The sequence below is a fragment of the Thunnus albacares genome, chromosome 10, assembly GCF_914725855.1.
Source record: "Thunnus albacares chromosome 10, fThuAlb1.1, whole genome shotgun sequence".
Taxonomy (NCBI): Eukaryota; Metazoa; Chordata; class Actinopteri; order Scombriformes; family Scombridae; genus Thunnus; species Thunnus albacares.
In genome coordinates this window covers 17,415,622-17,434,805 of record NC_058115.1, presented here as the reverse complement: position 1 = coordinate 17,434,805, position 19,184 = coordinate 17,415,622, and the positions used below count along the sequence as shown (strand labels likewise).

The window sequence follows — 19,184 nt, the reverse complement described above, 5'->3', positions numbered from 1 at the left end:
TAAGTAAATCCCTCATTCACTCCCTTTTCATTCTGTCATTTACATTCAGTGTCTCACTGTTCACCACCGTCAATGGTGTGATGAATTCTTACATGAATTCAGGACTGGTAGAAATCTAGTCAATTTAGCTTATCACATGATGCATTTAGGTGTTTGTTTATAAGTATTAACATGGTGTGTGCTCACTGTAGGAGAGGGAGCGCAGATCTCCTGCCCTCAACCTCCACATGTCTGCATTCCCCGAGAACAGCAGCAGTGCCCTGCAGATCTACTGCCATCAGGAGGGTGTCAAGGTGAAAACACACTTACAAAAAAACATTTATTTATATATATATATATATATATATATATATATATATATTTCCTCTCTTACACACAGTCAATATGATGTCTGGTTTTGACCTGTGTGTGCAGGATGTAATCATTCCTGAGCTGATGAAGAAACTGGATATCCTGGGAGATAACGGGGTGAGTTCAAAGACACTGGTTCAAGTTTAAGGTCTTTATTGCTACATCTCATTACACAAGTATCAGAGAGAATCCGGTGGAGGATTAAAATGAGCTCTAGTACCTGCCTTTTTTTAATCTCAGACATTCTTATAATTTTTTGATAACTCTACCTGCCTGTTGTTATTTCTGTAGAATCTCAGAAACGAGGAGCAGGTAGCAGTGATCCAGGCAGGAACAGTGATCTCTCTGTGTGAAAAGGTGAGTGAAGGGAAGGCCTCTCAGACGTGATGTATCTTTACTGACACCTTGTGGACACACATTCTAACTACACAGTTTGTCTCCTTTCCCCTTTTTCCTCTACAGTGGTTGAAACAGATTGATAGCACAGAGGCCGCCCTGACGCAGAAGATGATTGACCTTGAAAATGACAAGGTGAAAAATCCATTTAAGAGAATATACAGAATATACAGTCTTCATGTGTTTTTAATTCTGTTCATCTGATGCAAAGTGTAATTCTGCACACATAGTTCCTGGGTTTTTTACTGTAATACCCAAAACAAGCTAGTTATATTTGTTTTTCTGATGTTTTCATGTCAAAAAGCCTATCTGATTTCACAATATTATATGATCCAGTTGTGTTATAATTTCTATTATTATTTAATGTCATATTTTGTTGCAGGAGTTGTTCAGTAAGCAGAAAGGATTCCTTGAGGAGGAGTTGGACTACAGGAAACAGGCCTTGGACCAGGCCTACATGGTACGGAGCGTGGAGCAGTATAACACATCGGGGTTTTATCCAAAGTACCTTTAAGATTAAAGACGGCCAAAGCGTCTCTATTAGACAAAATACACTAATTTATGTTAAATACAACGTTTATCAAGGTTGTGTACAAGACATAATGGTTCATGATTAAGTGATTCAGAAATGCAGGGGTGCAACATTATCATTTCAGCATGACACATAAACATTTGGGACCCCATTTAACATCATGAATGCAACATGCTCCATGGAGGTCAAATTTGTCACATTGTGTCGGGATACTGCATCTTTTACCACTGAAGCCTAAATTCTCTGAACAATCTAAGCCGCTGAATTTGCTCCGGTATTTTGCTTCTTGGTCATAATGCTCTCTTATCTTCTCAGATAGACAATTGTTGATTTACTCTGTCTTAAACTAAAGATATAGAATTCTTTTAATCTCATCCTGTGTAATGGTATTCAAGAAAGAGAAAAATCCCAGACAGTGTGAGTGTAATAAGATGTTAATGCGAGATTCATCATCAATGATCTTAAACGTTGAGAATTAATGCCGCTCCACTCCGATTGTACTTCACTGATTTAAATAGATTGTAGCCTGAAATCAGAAGTCAACACTTACAGTTGGTCACTCTCCATAAACTGTAATTCTAACCATTTTATTTGGTCAGTTTTGGTGTTGGTTTGTGTTTATGGTCCCACTTTAGATTGTGTTGGTGAAAGCTTGACTTTTACATGGTAACTGAACTGTGGAATAAGAATAAAAACACAGTTTGTGTTTTATTAAATGTTCTTACCATGTGAAGGTGAAGCCTAAATACCCCGAGTATAAAGTGGAACAGTGTTTCCATATCTGCCATGATCACAGTGGTGTGTGTATGTGTGTGGGTGTGTGTTTGTGTGCATACTTGTGTCTGTTTGTGTGTGTGTGCCTCCTTGTGTGTTTGTGCATGCCTGTGTGTGTGTGTTTCTGCATGTGCATGTGCACGTCTATGGGTGTGTGTACCTGTATGTGTGTGTATGTGGCTGGCTGTGCAGAGGATCGAGGAGCTGGAGGCCACGCTGTATAGCGCTCTGCAGCAGGAGCAGCCGGCATGCCAGGCGGTGGCCGAGTCGCTGACAGACAGGCAGAGGGAGGAGCTGAGGCTAGCCGTGGACAAGCTGCGGCGTCAGATTCTCCGGCAGAGCCGGCAGTATGACAGTCAGATCTTACAGGAGCGCATGGAGCTCCTACAGCAGGCCCAGCAGGTAAGGCTTAAAACAAACCCAGACAGGTTACTGAGTCCAGCCCGCCCTCAATCTGATCCCTGTTACCTGAAAAGTCTGACCCCGCCAAACCTCTGGTGCTATGAAAAAGATGCAGTATCCCCGTGTGTGCAATCTGTAACTCTACCTGTAAGTGCTTATGTAGAAGTGGGAGAGTGAAAGAGAGCGAGAGAATGACTGTGGCTGTGTGTGAGAGTGTGTGTTTCATTGTGATCTGAATATCTCCCGCTCCTTCAGTATCCCTCCACTCCACAGCCCTCACAGTAGTTATACACCCATGGCTTATAAAGTGTTACTCATCGACTACATCAACAACCACGGCACCTTGAATTTCATTTGAATCAATTTTACTGTAACTAACTAACTAACTAACTAACACAGCACCCTCCAACCACAAATACTTACAACACATTATTAATCAACTACTTATGACATGTACTACTAACTAATTATATACATGTAAACTAATTGGGCATTTTATGCCTGTATGGAGAGTCAACAGCAGAGAGCTGACAGGAAATGGAGTGAGAGAGACAGAAAGAGAGATGAGAGATGGGAAATGAAACGCATTCTGCAAATTCTGCATCTTTTCCCACTTAAAGGTCCAGTAAAAATATTTCCTTTTCCACACAGTTGGGCTTTTATTTACCTACTTGCTCAGTCTCCTGGTTGACTCAGTAGTGGTCTAGTAATTAATCAGCTTATTTTTCTCATGTTTTTAAAAGAATGTTTAGTTGAAGCATTCAGCGTCAGCTCCACCAAATACTCATCTGGAACAGATGATATTAACTAAAGCTTGTGCTTTAGTTTTAGAATTTCATGACTGTCCTAGTGTATTTGTAAATGAATTTATTAGAGCTGCAACGATTAGTCGATTAATCGAATAGTTGTTAGGAGTTATTTTTTAATAAAATAATGTCCACATTCTCTGATTCCAGCTTCTAAATGTTTTCTGGTTTCTGAAGTTGTCTATGATAGTAAACTGAATATCTTTGGGTTGTGAACTGTTTGTCGGGACAAAACAAACTATTTGAGGACTTCATCTTAGGTTTTGGAAAACTGTGATCAACATTTTTCACCATTTTCAGACAATTTATGGACAAAACAACTAATTCACTAATTGTGAAAATAACTGACAGATTAATCGATAATGAAAACAATCGTTAGTTGCAGCTCTAGAACTTATATCCTCCTTTTTAACCCTCAATACACTGAAAGATGCTGTAGCTTCTCTAGACAACAACTCGGTGTGGAGGGCTGTTTAAAATAATGTGTTATCCCAGAGTCAATGAATAAACAGGTTTTTAGTCACTTCCACTTTTCACTGTTAGATGTGCTCTTCGGTTGCCATGGCAGCTCATTCTTACCCAGCATAGAGCAACAGCTACCATGGAGACAAGGGGCATGATGGGAAGAAAGCAGAGTATTTGGAGTACATACAAAAATAGTTGGCTTCACGGTCTTTAACTCTTTACCGACTGTTTGTTTTTGTACAAATGTGGATGATTTGAAATGGTTTTACCATTTTATTTTAACACATTTTGACCACCTAACCGCTCCTGTGTTTGCCTTGCAGAGAATTAGAGAGCTGGAGGACAGGATTGACTTGCAAAAGAGACAAATAAAGGAAATAGAGGAGAAGGTACATATTACATTTTTATCTGTTTTTTACCATCATGGCTGGTTATAGATATGTGTGCTGTAACCTGACAGATATTAGTAAGGGAGAATATAAGAGACTCAACATTTACTGAACTGTTGTGTGTAATTTTATAAAGTTCTTAACACTCTTTTTCTTCTCTCTCTGTCTTCACCTGTCGATTAAACCCCTTGTGTTCTTTTAGTTTTTGTTCCTCTTTTTATTTTTCTCTTTAGCATTTATTCTTTGGCCTTAATGAAAGTGACTGGACCCACATCAGGTATCTAATATCCATCACATAATTGCACATCTACTCTGCTGCACAGTATTTAGCACATTTCTGGTGATGATAATGATGAGAATAATGACAAAGAAGGTAATAAAAGATATTTTCTTTTTTCTCAGGTGTTAAGGTGCTCTGGAGGCAAGAGTGGACAAAACAAAACCTAATTGTTTTTTATGCATTTGTAGACAGCTCATGAAAACCTTATGGCCTTTTTGATAAATGTGCACTTTTTGCAGAAGACCTAACCTGGAATGCAAACATATTTGAAAGTTTAATAAATAACCAGATATACATGAGATTTAAGTGAGATTTATTTATAAATGGCATCTACTATAGCGACACTTGGACCTGGAACATGAACTCCTCTGTGAGAAGCAAACACATGGATTTACTGAGAGAAAACTGTGAATCAGAGGATTTATTAAAAGGAGAAGAGCCACAGCCTCAGTTAAAGGATGACCAGTCAGACATTAAAGAGTGCAGTCACGGAAGGAGAGCTGGAGGGAGGAGAAGAGGAGTGAAAGTAAATGGCTGGGAGAAGGGGCAGAGCGACGGGGGTCAGCAATCTGAATGCCAACTGGATCTGGAGGATTCTGGCAAAGTCCAATGTCTGTGGCGTTTCTAAGGAAACAGTGCAACAAAGTTCACGGAGCAAAAGCTGAACTCACGGGAAGCTTACCTCTGCATGGAGAAGATGAAACTACACTCAGTGGAGCACAAAAAACAGGTTATTATCTAAGTTAAAAACAGATCATTTAAGAGCTGATGTAATGTTTTTTCCTCTTTAAGAAGACAATATCCGTAGATTAACAATTTTCTGTCTTTACTAATGTGAACAGATTGTCCATTAGCGTCTGTGTTCTTGCCTACTTAGTTATGTATTAGCCAAACTTGTTTGCTTACTTATTAAGCTTAAATTTTCAGGATGGAAGGATTTGTGAAAAAATTGGAAGGAGGTGCAGAATGATTAGGAGGCGGGGTAACCTGAGAGACACCTGTGCATGCTCCCAAGCTGTTGACATTGTGAATAATAGATGACTGTATTTTGTTCATCAAACATACACATTGTGTATTTTTTCCTAAGTCTGTGTTTATATTTTTATTTTTGTATGTTTATGTGGAAAGACACAAGAGAGCGTTTTTATTTTTTTTATTTTTTCCTGTGTAAATGAAGTCTGACACCATCAGTTCCTGTGCTTCAGGTAAAACTTACCTAGTGGGCACAGGCTAACCAATGGAGGATCACATGACCTCATCAGACATGGCGGCTACCGGAAACAGTTCTGTCACCATGGTAACAGGCTCAATGGGAGCTGACCCGGACCTGCAGGTTCTGTGTAACAGAGTGAAGGTCTTGGAGCAGAATGCAGGTTCAACCATCCATTCTGACAGCTACATGTGGAACAGGTGAGAGACCGGGGGAGAGGTGATCCAGTGACACACACACTCACACACACACACACACACACACACACACACACACACACACACACACACACACACACACCTGCTACTATATACTCACTTTTGGCCAAGGTGTGATATCACATATCACACACTCCTGGACGCTCTGCACACTTGCATGCGAGCACGCTGCTGTTAACATCTCCCTCTCTGGAATTACTCGCTGCAGGAGATTTTATTTTTATGTTTTTCATCTTTTCTTTAATTAGGAGGTAAAACTAAATCAAAAATGTAGATTTAGATCAAATTAACAGAGAAAGTAATTAAACCCTGCTGAATGTTAATATGCAAATTTGTGTGAGGTTGAATGCTAAGATGATGTAATGTGAGCGTCTCTGGGGTTGTGTTCTGGTAGGATCAGAGAGTTAGAGAGGTCAGAGAAGAGTCTGCTGCTACAGCTCTATCAACAAGCCTCTGCCTCCCACCTCCCCAGCATGCAACACTCCCAGAGGCTGGATCAGAGACTCCACATGCTCAGGGAGGAGGTCAGGACCATGGTGAGTGAGAACTCTGGATCACTGAATGCATCAACAGACATGAATGTGCAAATTGTAAAACATAAAGACTTTTATGAATGTGAGTCATGAGTCAGGTTTTACCTGTTGTAGGATTAGACAAAAAATCTGATCAGTGTTCAATAGACTGATATGACCTTAATTCTGAAGTAACTTAATTAAAATCGGTCAGATTATATTCAAATGGATGGCAGGCAGCATTTGTTGGTTTGATGCAATATGCAAGTTTTAAAAGCAACATGTAACAACAACATAGCCCCAGAGAGGCTACTTTGATCTACATATGTTCCCTTTTTTTAGGTCCATTAGTCTATCAATAATTCTGTCATCCTGTTCTGTCTGTCCTGGAGGAGAGATCCCTTCTCTATTGCTCTTCATGAGGTTTCTCCTATTTGGGATGTTGTATTGTTGTACAGATTGCAAAGGCCCCCGAGGAAAATGTCTGATTTGTGATACTGGACTATATAAATAAAAATTGACTTGACCTGACTGATCAGTCAAAAACACAGTAATACTGTAATAGAGGTATGACAAACATGGCATACAGCACAAGTCCTGCTTACTGATTTTTTTATGTGACCCACCTCTGTAGCAATGTTTGCATTTGTTACATTTTTTAATTTTTTTTAAATCAAATATTTGTTATTTTGACCATTTAGACTTTTCTCACTTGATTTTTGTACTTGAAGGATGGGTTCAAAATTTTTCAAGTCTGTCTTAAAACAATAGTCAGGTGCCCATATGAACACTGGAATATGCCTTTTCTTGTAATAATCATTCCTTCTGTTCATAATGACCATTAGAAGATTCCTTCATAATGCACTTACGATGTAAGTGAAAGGAGGGTAAAAAAAACAACAAGCCTCCTTCTGTGCAAAAATGTATTTAAAAGTTTATCTGAAGCTAATATGAAATTTCAGTTGTCCAAATGAGTCAAATCAAGTAGAAATCTTTCAATGTTACAGTCTTTTTAGTACCAAAGTCCCTCTTTTTGTTACTTTACTTCCACCGCAGCTCAACAGGGAAATACTGTCCAAGAAAACACAAAGAGGAAATTTGATGCTAAAAAAACTGTAAATGTGGCAGATATCCACTTGATATGACTAACTCAGACTGCTGAAGCCTCATATAAGCTTCAGATAAGCAATTTGCATAAAATTACTGTGTAGACACACTGTGGCTTTTGACCCCCATTACTTACATTAAAAGTGCATTTTAATTGGATCTTTTAATAGCCATTATGAACAGGAGGAATGATTACAGTGAGGAAAACCTCTTACAGTCTTTATATGGGCACCTGACTGTTGTTTTAAGACAGACTTGAAAAATTGTGAACATATCCTTTAATATATTTCTTAAAAATTGTCAAAAAAAGACACATACTAGTGATGAAAATGGAAAATGTCATGTTAGTTTTTTGAGTAACTCCAATCTTTGAGACTTATAGCACTCCGAGTGATACATTGTCATCACATATCTGCTTTAAAAAATTACACTGTGATGGTTCAATAGATCAATAGCTTTATTAGTCCCCAGTGGGAAAATTGATTTGGTTGCTCATGTGCAGTAAAATGCAAAAGAGGCACAAGTCAGACAGGTCACAACCGATGACAACTAAAGACATATTACTGGCCTACTAGAACACTAAACACACAAACTAACACATATTCTAGGAAAGCATTAGTGAAGCTCAGGACAGTTCATGCTGTAAAACAAGCTTTGAGGAATGATTTTGGTATCACTGTAACTCAAGAATTGGTTTACACAGTTTAATATTTTCTCCATCTCAGACTCAGGAGAAGGAACAGGGGGAGCGGGTATGGAGGGAGCGACTGCAGCGCTGTCAGAGGCAGCTGAAGGCCAAAGAGGAGGAGATGAGCCGCCAGTCCCAGTACTTTGAGAACTTTAAAGCCCAACTCCAACACAAGCTCACCCTGGCCCGAGACAGAGAGCAGAGCCTGCAGAACCGGATCTACACTTTAGAAAAGCAGCTGCTGGACATGACTGTGAGTGCCGCCACCGGTGCTGCAACAATCAGTGCTGTCAGAATTACTGCCGGGACTTTAACACAGTCGAAGGAGCAGGAGAGGCTACTTTCCATGAGAGGAGAAGGTGAAGGGGAGGAGGAGAAAAAGGAGGAAAGGAGGAAGCAATGGCAGCCAAACATAGGAACTGAGAGAGAAGAAAGACGAGAGGGTGATGAGGGAAAGACAGAAAAAGAAGGAGACAGAGACACCAAACAGAACTCAAATGAGGCCAGGCTGCAAGGTTTTATCCTGAGCCTGCAGGAGGATCTCAGGGTGCTGCTGGAGAGAGAGGAGAGTGGGATGACAGAGCGGAGGAGGTTGATGGAGCAGCTCCAGGAGGCTCAGGAGAACAGCCACTTCCTATGCTGCAAGGTGGAGGAGATGAAGGCAGAGACGCAGCAGCTGAAGCTGTCTGAAAGCTCCCTCATGGAGGAAGCTGAAGAGCTGAGAGAGGACAACCACAGACTCCAGCAGAGCCTCAGGGATGCTACTAACCAAATACCCAGTCAGTCACCCACAATCCTTGAGTCAACATGTCCATGTCCTGGGACGAGCTCACTGAGCTGTAGCCCCTTTGTTTGCTCTGTTCCCTCCAACACTAACGCCACTGGACGTTACTCAGATGAGAGCTGTGGAAAGGTGTGTATGATACGATAAGGAGCATTTATTCAGGCCCAAATATGTTTGAAAAGTCACAAGTTCCTGCATTATTGTGTTAAAATCCTCATAAAACACAGTTAAGTTCAACAGTTTGATCAATCTGGTGTTTATTTCTGTGGTTTATTTTTCACTCAAGATGCTTTAGAGGCTAAACATGCTCAAAACGAGAAACTATAGGTTCAGAGAATATTGGATCCAGTGTTATTATTGACTTTGTGTCATAAATTCCCTCTTGAAATATCATAAGAAGCTGTTAGAGCATAATAAATGTGATTGAATGTGGAGAATATAAAGTGAAAGCTCTATTCTCAGGATTTAGACTTACATAACCACAAAACTGAGGGGAACCCTGTGCTTCTCTCCTGCTGGTGCCAGCTGGTGCAGGATAAACCACTGTAAGCCAAAATATCAATATTCCTGTGCACACCAGGAAGATTAACACTTTTCATTCACAGATTACATTAAAAATAAAAAGGAGCGAACTACGTGTTTCACATGTTGCTTCTTCAGATTCACTCTGTTTTTTGGCTTACTGTTACATAACCACCTCCCCCACTTTAAATGCTTATATGTATATTTTGCTATAGCTGACTGAGACACGAATCAGGATTATATTATACTGTATGCAAGTGTTTTATCATTTTAGATGTTAAATTGTGATCTTTGTGCAGGTCCAGCTAATCTTGGATGATGGAGAAGACCAGCCACATTCATCTGCAGTTGTGTCTGTTCACCACCAGGCTACAGCAGAGAGCACACAGACCGACATAGAAGATCCCCCCTCACCCGTCAAGCTGGAAACTCTGTCTTCACCTGAAATCGTCTCTCCGAACCTTGTTACCCACCTTACCTCCAAATCCAACCTCAGCCTCCAGTCACTTTCCGTGACTACAGAGACAATAGATGAGTTTAAACTGGGTACCTGGTGCTCCAGAGGTGTCCTAAACCTGGAGGAAACCCCTAGTGAGGAATCTGATGCCCTGAGGGAAGCGTACAGGAGCTTGGGATTAGGAGAAGATCTTGAGGCTCTCCAAGAGCAACGTGACCGCCTGCAGGGCGCCCTGCAGCACACACAGGAACAGCTGCAGGTGATGGCTCAAGACAACCCTGAACTGAAATCACAACTCAGGAAACAAGCAGAGGAGCAAGAAACAGAGACGTCTCCTGCCCAAGGTAACACCATCCTTGCTCAGGATGATCTTGTACAGGCCCTGAATCAGGAGAACCGGGCTTTGGCGAACCGGATCCAGGAGCTACTGGCTCAAATGGAGCTCAGAGAGCTGGAGATGAAGACAGAGCAAACTCAGCTGAGGGAGCATATTTTTAGGTTAAAGGAGGACCGAGCCCGGCTGCAGGAGGAGAACCAGGAACAAGGGTGTTTGATCACAGAACTCACCAAGAAGACTGAAGATGATCTCAATACTATCATGGAGCTGCAGCAAAAGTTAGCAGAGAGCAGAGAGTGTATGGAGGGATCACAGGTTGACAAGGAACTGTGTGGATTTCAGTGGCAAAGTGAACATACAGCTGCAATATCAAGACGTTTTCAACAGAACAACCCAGAAGAATGTGTGGATAATTTGGTGGAAAGTGTGCTAAAAGGGGAAGAAGAACCACAGCTGATGTCCAGTCAAGAACCAGATGAGTTGATCACAGCATCAGACTCTGATTTTCAACATAATAAACACAATGATTCATTGCAAAACAGCCTACAAAGCAATCTGCAAGTTAGTTCATTGACTGGTGAAGTTGACCAGCTGATGAAGTCGGTCCAGAGCCTCAAAACAGAACAAGAGGAGTTGATTGGCAAAATAAATTCTCTCAGAGACGAGCAAAGAGAAGCAGCTCTGTCAGTCCAAACACAGACAGAGGAGAAACAGCACTTAACTCGGACAGTTTGGGGACTGAAGGAGGAGACAGACCGCATCTCTCAATCTCTGGTTGGTCTTAAGCAAAACAGGGAGCATCTAACCAGGACAATCTGTGGGCTGAAAGATGAGAGAGACCAGTTTATAAGGTCCATGAAAAGCCTAAAAGAGGAAAAAGAGCAGCTCACTACATGCTTATCTGGTCTTGAAAGAGAAAAAGAGAAACTGTTAGAATCGCTCTCAAGTAGAAAAGAAGAAGGAGATCAAACCGTGCAATCACTACATAGGTTACAAAAAGAGATTGACCAGTTAAACCAGACAGTGCTCAGTTTGAAACTAGAGAGAGACGAACTAACAGATTCCCTCAAACGTCTGACAGAGCAGAGAGATCAGGAACAACTATCTTCTATTTTACAAGAAGACCATGACAAGCTGCTAAAGTCAGTTAGTAGTTTGAAAGAAGAAAAAGAAAGAATTGAACATTCAATCAGTTGTTTGAAACAGGAAGAAAAGCAGACAATGCAATTACTTCAAGGCACAAGAGAGGAAAGAAACAGCCTGCGAACTGGTTTCCACAGCCACACACAAACACAGGAGAGGAATCAAAAGCATCTGTTGAATCAAAACAGTGTCGGGGTGACAAAGAAGACGGAGACTACTGTCTCAGGGGATTATGCTGCACACAGATGTCAGACTAATAACTACAAAGGAAACTCCATACAGGTATCAAGAAAGATGTCATTTATGCCTTTGTTTGTGGTGTCTCATTTTTAAGTTACAGTTCATCATGTGTCATGATGTTGGGTTATTTTGTACTTACACAACATGATTTTGATGGAAAACAGAAGCAAAGTGATCTGATGAGGGAGATTGAAGCTTTGGAAGCAGAACTAAAAAGGTCACAAGAGGAAATGGACAAGAGCCACGTAGAGGTGAGTTTACACAACTTTGTTTTTTTGTCTTGATGCATATTTATGAACATTTGGAGATTAACTAAAAGAAATGCTCGCAGCAGATACACATAATAATACAAAACATATTTGGTTTATTTTACTATATTTTAACTGTATATAATTTGTTAAACTTAATCTGAAAGAATATGATGATGCAACTTCTCAATTATGCTAATCTAACATATGCTATCTACAGGACTGATGGGAAATATTGAGATTTTGGAAAAAATTGTCAGATTTACAAACATTGGTGTCTGAAAATGTCTATCATTGGCTCTCCATACAATAAGAAACTTAAATAACTGCATGTGTTTATCTGTGTTTGTGCATGTGTAGACCAAGAGGCTGCACAGTGAGTTGTGTCAGTCAGAAGCCAGGAGGGAGGAGGCAGAGAGGAGGGCGGCTCAAGCAGCTGACAAGGTGATGAGGCTGACAGATGAAGCCAATCAGATGGAAGAAACCAGGATGGAAAATGACCACCTCACAACTCAGGTATTTAACTAGATATACATTAGAAACATTGTGTCATAATCATGTCTTGTCTGCTCCATCAGTGTCATTTGGTCTGCTTATTAGCTGCATATGAAGTTCAGATTAAGTAAAATAAAATAAAAACTTGCAACAACACATTAAAAACATACACATACAGTTAAAACATCACACATCTTGCTCTGACAGATGAGCGCCTGCACTAATTAGCCTTCCTATGACCTCATGAAGCCATAAATATGTCCCGTAGTTTGGACTCTCTGTTGTAGCTTTCTCTCCAGCTGCAAAGCCAAATAAAGACATTGTTTTTCTGTCAGGCCTAACCAGTGTTTATGTCTGCTGCAGGTGAAGGAGCTGCAGAGCAAACTGGCAGGTCTGGTCAGGGAGAAGACTGATGCTCTGACACTGAAGGCACAAATAGAGGAGCAATACAACATCCTCACAGCTCACCTCAAAGCCAAGGTAAGAACGACAGAATGTCTTTCTTTTTGGTTTGTTTTACAACATAAATGAACTCTCAACGCCTGAATATGTTTATGATACTGTTATGAATTTGATCTCAACCATTTAATTGAATCTGAACAAAGACAATGTTAAAGATGGAGGATTTGTGGAACTTGCAATTCAGTTCCATTGTCAAAGATTTAACCATAAACTAGCAGAAGTTTAAGTTCATGGAAGTGTTGATGCTTATGTATGGAAATATATGCAGATCTAAAGCTTAAGCAAACACCATAGAGTATCTACTGTAGTACAGATGGACCAAACTGCAATATTCACATTCTACACTTCTTATTTTAAAGATCTTTAGCAAATCATCATTTTGACATGTTGAGTTAAGGATGTTTGGACTACTTTAAATTGAGCAGTGGTGGATAATCACAAAGCTTTTCGAATTATAGACCTGTTCCTGTATGTGTGTGTGTTGATTTGTGTGTAAAACCCCACAGACGGTGGCTCTGGAAGAGCTGAACTCTGAGTATATCACTCTGAAAAGAGGACAGGGCAGCAGAGATGATCTGAGCACTGTTCTCATGTCTCTCCGGACACGTTACAACGACATCAGAGCTAAAGTGGGTAACCAGTCAGTTTTGATTTTGCAGTTTTAGGTTATGAACTGTTCTGTTTTCATCTGTTTCTTATGTTGCTTTCATGTGTTGAATTGTGTTTTGTTCGTAGTATGATGAACTCCTGAAAAAGAGGAGCCAAACAGATCTGGATGTAGCTCCGTTAAAGGTGAGGAAACAGAGACGTAGCTTTTTATTCCTTCATCATTGTGTGCTGTGCATTAATAACTATTGTCATGCGTCAATAAAACTTTTTATTGGGCTGCTCTTAGAAGTTAGTTTTGACTGACAAGTGTTTCATCCAATAACAGGCCAAACTGTCCTGCCTGGTGGTGAAGTGTCAAGAGAGGAACAGCTTATTAGTGCAGATGATGAAAGTGATGCACAAGCACGGCTGCGGGGACTCCACGCTGACGCAGCAGGTCGAGCAGCTGCTCAGTGACTCCGCTCTGCAGGACTACACTGCAGCATTCACACCAGGAGGCACTGTAAAAACCCAGAATTACAGTAGTGAGTTTACACCTGGATTTATTCTAAAATTTCAGGACTACTCCAGTGGATTCACACCTGATCAGACCTTTGCTTCAGTCACACCTGTAAACCAGCACCAAAAGGGATTCACACCTGAATCTGGAGTAAAATATGGAAAAAGTGAACAACACTCTTCTATAGTCACCACTGAATTCACAACAAATCTTCAAGACTGCAGTCGTGACATCATACCTGCACCAACAGTAAAGAAAAATGCCAACTCACCTGTGCCAACCTCACCAGTGCAAGAGCATGCCAGTGTCCAGGTGTCACCATCACCTGTTCCAGCAGAGAAAGAAGTCTTGAGTAGCAACACAACACAGGTGAGATAAAAGAAACAATATCTATTTATTTTATTATATTCACATTACTGAGGCTTAAAGGCTGTAGCAATCAACTGTTACTGCAATAATTCTGTGACGTAATAATTCCCCCAAACAAACAAGTTAGGCAGCATTTACTGGTCTCTATGGTACTATGGTGCCTGAGTGAATTAAAAATATAATAGACTGCTACAGGACAAATACAGATTTGTTCAATGCTGTTTTCTCTGATCACAATTAATTAGATGTGAATGTATTTATACTTGCAATGCTAATCAAAACACCCCTTTACTTCAAATAGTAAAGTAAATTATTAATTGTAGGAAAAACTAATATAGTTTTTTATCTCAATTCTACCACACAGCTGTCTCCCTCTGCCAGTGGATCAGAGAAACTTGGATTTCATCATCCAGGCACGAAAGTGCCGTCCTCCCCAGATCCAACCAGTACGTCAGAGGCGAGGAGTAGATCCTCCCTGAGTCCTTCTCCTTCCTCTTCAACCACTCGTGTCAGTCCGAGAAGGAGGCTGAGCAGTCCTGAGAAAATCATCAACCTACATGAGCAACTGCAGAAGACTCTGTTGAGCAGCTATCAGGTATACTTATAGCTTTTTGAGCATTTAGTTATCGCAGTTCAGTGATGAATTATATAAAAACAGTACGTTTTATATAAAAGTTGTACTAGATTTTCCTCTTAACTTATCCTTTGCTGTTTTTTTTACTTCTTTATGAGTTCAGAAATCTCTCCAGATTTAAGAACATATTCAAGTGTAGTGAAGTCAATTTAATACTTTACAATCTGTAGGACGTACAACACCCTCTATCCTTTGACCTAAATGTTGTGTTACTATATGCCTAGTAGATGTGTTTGTCTTCATCCCAAGGCTCCAGTAAGCAGAGGAAGAGGAGAGCAGCCCAGGAAAAGTCTGTCATTTTCAGCTCCTGCAGACCTGAGCTCGTCCCCTCAGATGAAGACGCAGAGCCTCGGTGTCAATATTCCACCTACCAACCATCTCTCAGTCACCACTGCTTCAAGCCAAGCTAAGCACACTCCAGTAGTGATAACGAAGCCTGTTGCCACCAATAAGTCAACAACACTTTTTAATGCTGTTGCCTCTAGATCCGCTAACTTGTCATTCAGCCCTAACACATTCACAAAGCATCCCTTAAAAGCAGATATATCAACAACTGCTGGTCTTTCTAGCTCCTCCAGCTCTTTTATTAACACTGTTGCATCAAGCAAAGAGAGATCCACCTTAAGCAGTGGCACTAATATATCAATATCCTCAAAACTGAAAAGGCAATCAACTGCTGATGCTAAACATACAGCAACCACTGTCAGATCTGCAGCTACTGACTCGAATGTCTTAATATTTCTTGACACAAATCCAAAAACCACTGCCTCAGACACAAGTGCCCCAAGCATATCAACTGCCCCTAAGGCTAATATTTTTAGCATGGCTTCAAACATGGATGGTGCTGCCCCTGCATACGACGGCTTCGCATTCACTTCCTCCTGCACTCAATCTGCTCACTGCTCTCCTGAAATATCATCCAAGTCTCTCAGGAAGTCCCCTGCTGCTCCAGAGAAGACCAAAACACCAAGACCAAAACCAGGTAATGCACATGTTCCATATTGAAAGTCATTTACACAAAGGCAAAAGAAATAGCAAAGTGTTTTTATGATGTTTCCTTTATTGATCTTGCAATAAAACATTTGCTGAAAGTGTTTGTTAGAGCTTTGGAACATAATGTTGTAGTTTAACTTTGTAGAAAGTTAGTTTTTTGTTGCATTCTGCTAAAATGTGATTATACCCAGCCTAGATATGGACCATTTTCTGTTTGTGAGTCTTGTATTAGAGAATATCACATTGCAGTGCGGATTCTTGCAGCCTTGTTTGTGCACTTTGTCCTTTTATTATTGAAGAATTTTATATAAAAGAGAAAAGAAACATAATTTTGTTTTCAGACTGCATTGTATATCCTTTATGTACAGCATTAATAAGAGGGTTGGATGGCTAAGTGCTGTGCTTGACCTTTAGTATCTTTGTCTGATCCTCTCCAGAAGCTCCAGCAGACGTGCGCTCCGTTGAGGTCATCAAAACAGTGGGTCAGAGCAGCCTCATGATTGGCTGGGAGAGGCCGCCGCTCGACGAGCTGGGCTGCAGTAACGGCACGTTTGTGTATGGATACAGGGTAGGCAGAGCAAACTAACAGGCACGCTGACACATGGACGTTGCTTTGGGAAGATGTACAGTATTTGTCTGAAATCTTGTTTGCTCTTGTACTTGTTATTTCAGGTGTTTGTAGACAGCGACTTCCACAAGTCTGTCATGAGCTCAGCGTGCACCAAGGTATCAGTCTCTTACCTGACAGCTGATTGCTGTATATGTTACATCCTGTTATCACAATAAAAACTAACCAGAGCAATTCATGTGCTGTATATTATTTCTGTTTCTACAGTGTATTCTGGAGAACGTCGACCTGAGTGTCCCATTCTACATCAGCGTCCAAACGTTGGGCTCTAATGGTTTGAGTTCGAACAGTGTCCACACCATGTACAGGACTTCAGTCAGGACAGACCACGACTGAATCACAACACGTACGTCGTCCAGTGATATTAAACATCTCTGTATCTTACATGGTTGCTCATAACTGTGTCAAATTAAGAAATTTATCTTTCTGTTAGTGTCCCTGTAGAATTACAGCAACTTCTCAGTGAAAACCTTCATCACCGGTGGCCAAAGTTAAAATGGTAAGTTGTGTGTCTCTGTGTCCTTGCGTTTGTGTTGATGTATCATCACGTCACAACATTTATGTGCTGCTGCACTAAGTTGGTTGAGTATTATTGATTTATTTCATGAAGCTGCATATTTGTAAAATTATTTTGTTTTCTGGTGAATGTTTTTGTTACGTGTGTGAAAGTGAAACCTTGATGCAAGACTAATTTCTGAGGAATATGACATTAAAGTGACATCTAATATAATCCAATTTCAATTGCTTTATTTTTAAAAAGTGGTCATAACATGGACATTTCCAGGTCTATGTTTATATTCTGGGGCTTTACTGGAATATCTTTGCGCGATTTACAGTTCAAAGAACTCCTTATTTATCTTATACTGGCTCTTCATACAGCCCCTCAGTTTAGGCCATTTTAACTCCTGTCCCCTCTCCTGATAAGCCCTCTCTGTTCTAATCTGGTTGTCTCTCCTGTAAACTTTGCAAATGGAGCACTCAGAGCAGGCTGAAACCCTGGCTATTGACTTTCAGGGAGCATTTTTATATATGGTAACCTCAAGTTTTGGAACTTTGACTATATTTAACATAGATATCCAACATTGTAACAGTATAAAAATAACAGAAAATTACAACCTTTAAAAGCTTTAAGGTACTTTTCACTTTCCTCTATGTGTCACTTTGAGTGTAAAAATCAGTTTTGTTTTCTGTACAATGACGATCTGTTACAGTATTTCCTCTGTCCTGTGTGTCCTGTGTGTGTCCCTCCCTCTAGCCATCTATAGCTGCAGCCCTCTGAGGGACCATCCTCCAACCTCCACCTCAGTCGAAAGCGAGGGAGATACTGTCACACTCCTGGGCTACCCTCGCCATGTGAGACTCAGGTCAACCAATAAAAAAAATACTCATTTCACATGGTCATTATTGACCTGTGGCCGGCCTCAAAGTGATTCACTGAAGACTGAAAAACAAAGAACTATTAAAGATTCCCGCCTCTGCGCTGAGAGTTTGCCTGTTTGTAAAAGCAGGTGAAGATTAGCTGGATCCTTGTCGGAAGAACTTTCCGTTTCAGAGTCCCGTCTGTTGGATTTCACATCATGAATGGATGGAAGTGTCTGAGGCCAAGATCAGTCACTCACACCAACATTTAGTAACATTGTTCAAGCAGGAAATGTTGGAGGGATGTTTGCATCTGCTGCACATTTTTACACTGTGTTCAACACTGAGAGATCATGTATCATATCAATGTTGACCCCCCGCTGCTGCCTCTCTGGACTCAGTGACACAAATCGTCGACTAAAGGGACATTTACGAAATGCCTTTTTTTTCTTAGCAACACACACTGTATAATGTGCCGACGCATCATTGTACCTGAAGGTCATCTTACTTGATTTTTACACATTAAGCCAAATATATGAGAAACGATGATTCACTCCAAAGACTTATCAGTTTCCTGCTCCTCATGGGTCTACGGGATTACTTTAAAACACAGAAGTCAGATGTTATTTGTATTCTGAAATTTGCACACATCATTAATATATAGAAGAAGAAAATAAAAAAAGAGATTAACACACTAATATTTTTTGTAGAGTATATTATAAAAGTATGCCACTGGTGTATACAGAATTGTACCACACATGTTTGTATGAGTGACACTTTGCTTTTTCACACTTGTGTCTATTAATAGATGTTACGTTTGCACGCACGCATGCACGTATTGTTTTTTTTTTTTATACAATTTTCACAACACATGATGTTCTTTTGCTACTTATGTATGGGTGTGGAGTAACCATGGTGCAGCAAATGTATTTTTCTATCAGTAATTGATAATATTGATTTCCCATTGATTCCTTACAACTGTACAGAGAATAAATGTTTATATGGCAACTGTCATTCCAGTGTGTGTAGATCGATGCAAAGGGTTAAAACCTATCCAGAACTGTAATTTGGAAATACAGATAATACATACTTATCTATTATTGGGTGTAGATTTAGCTCCACTCCTCCTTCCTTTGACTCAAATACTTCCCATTAATGAACACTAGATGGCAGCCATTCTTGGATTGAAAACCATTGTCCATTGACTTTGTAAAGTAGCACAATACTGTAAGTGTAAGTCACTCCATCTGACAGGTGCTTTCATCAGAGATTTAG

General features: G+C 40.3%; 2 protein-coding genes across 3 annotated transcripts; both read left to right on the top strand.

Annotated features, from left to right (window-relative positions):
* The first annotated feature begins 140 nt into the window (after window positions 1–140).
* Window positions 141–4,414, top strand: LOC122991005 (janus kinase and microtubule-interacting protein 2-like). The gene is made up of 8 exons (XM_044364599.1): window positions 141–293; window positions 415–468; window positions 643–708; window positions 814–882; window positions 1,130–1,207; window positions 2,246–2,455; window positions 4,050–4,115; window positions 4,349–4,414. Exons 1-8 carry the CDS (start codon window positions 228–230, stop codon window positions 4,412–4,414), a joined length of 675 nt encoding a protein of 224 aa, XP_044220534.1. The 5' UTR covers window positions 141–227.
* On the top strand, window positions 4,309–18,923 carry LOC122990213 (rootletin-like). Of its 2 annotated transcripts, none has more exons than XM_044363433.1 (19): window positions 4,309–4,392; window positions 4,518–5,125; window positions 5,601–5,805; window positions 6,218–6,359; window positions 8,168–9,043; window positions 9,736–11,655; window positions 11,778–11,864; window positions 12,222–12,377; window positions 12,720–12,836; window positions 13,325–13,447; window positions 13,554–13,610; window positions 13,753–14,295; window positions 14,660–14,890; window positions 15,179–15,911; window positions 16,363–16,490; window positions 16,595–16,648; window positions 16,758–16,896; window positions 16,984–17,049; window positions 17,806–18,923. In XM_044363433.1, exons 3-17 carry the CDS (start codon window positions 5,633–5,635, stop codon window positions 16,884–16,886), a joined length of 5,469 nt encoding a protein of 1,822 aa, XP_044219368.1. In that variant the 5' UTR covers window positions 4,309–4,392; window positions 4,518–5,125; window positions 5,601–5,632; the 3' UTR covers window positions 16,887–16,896; window positions 16,984–17,049; window positions 17,806–18,923. The 2 variants fall into 2 exon arrangements, with proteins under 2 accessions (XP_044219368.1, XP_044219367.1); XM_044363432.1 differs by having other exon boundaries at window positions 16,360–16,490.
* The last annotated feature ends 261 nt before the right edge of the window (window positions 18,924–19,184 follow it).

Excerpts from the sequence above, each read along its gene's own strand:
- LOC122991005 (XM_044364599.1), top strand. The coding sequence starts at position 228 with ATGTCTGCATTCCCCGAGAACAGCAGCAGTGCCCTGCAGATCTACTGC. Across the intron at positions 2,456-4,049 it reads TCCTACAGCAGGCCCAGCAG|AGAATTAGAGAGCTGGAGGA; the intron begins GTAAGGCTTAAA and ends TTTGCCTTGCAG. Across the intron at positions 4,116-4,348 it reads TAAAGGAAATAGAGGAGAAG|CATTTATTCTTTGGCCTTAA; the intron begins GTACATATTACA and ends TTTTCTCTTTAG.
- LOC122990213 (XM_044363432.1), top strand. The coding sequence starts at position 5,633 with ATGGAGGATCACATGACCTCATCAGACATGGCGGCTACCGGAAACAGT. Across the intron at positions 14,891-15,178 it reads CTCTGTTGAGCAGCTATCAG|GCTCCAGTAAGCAGAGGAAG; the intron begins GTATACTTATAG and ends CTTCATCCCAAG. Across the intron at positions 16,491-16,594 it reads CGTTTGTGTATGGATACAGG|GTGTTTGTAGACAGCGACTT; the intron begins GTAGGCAGAGCA and ends TTGTTATTTCAG.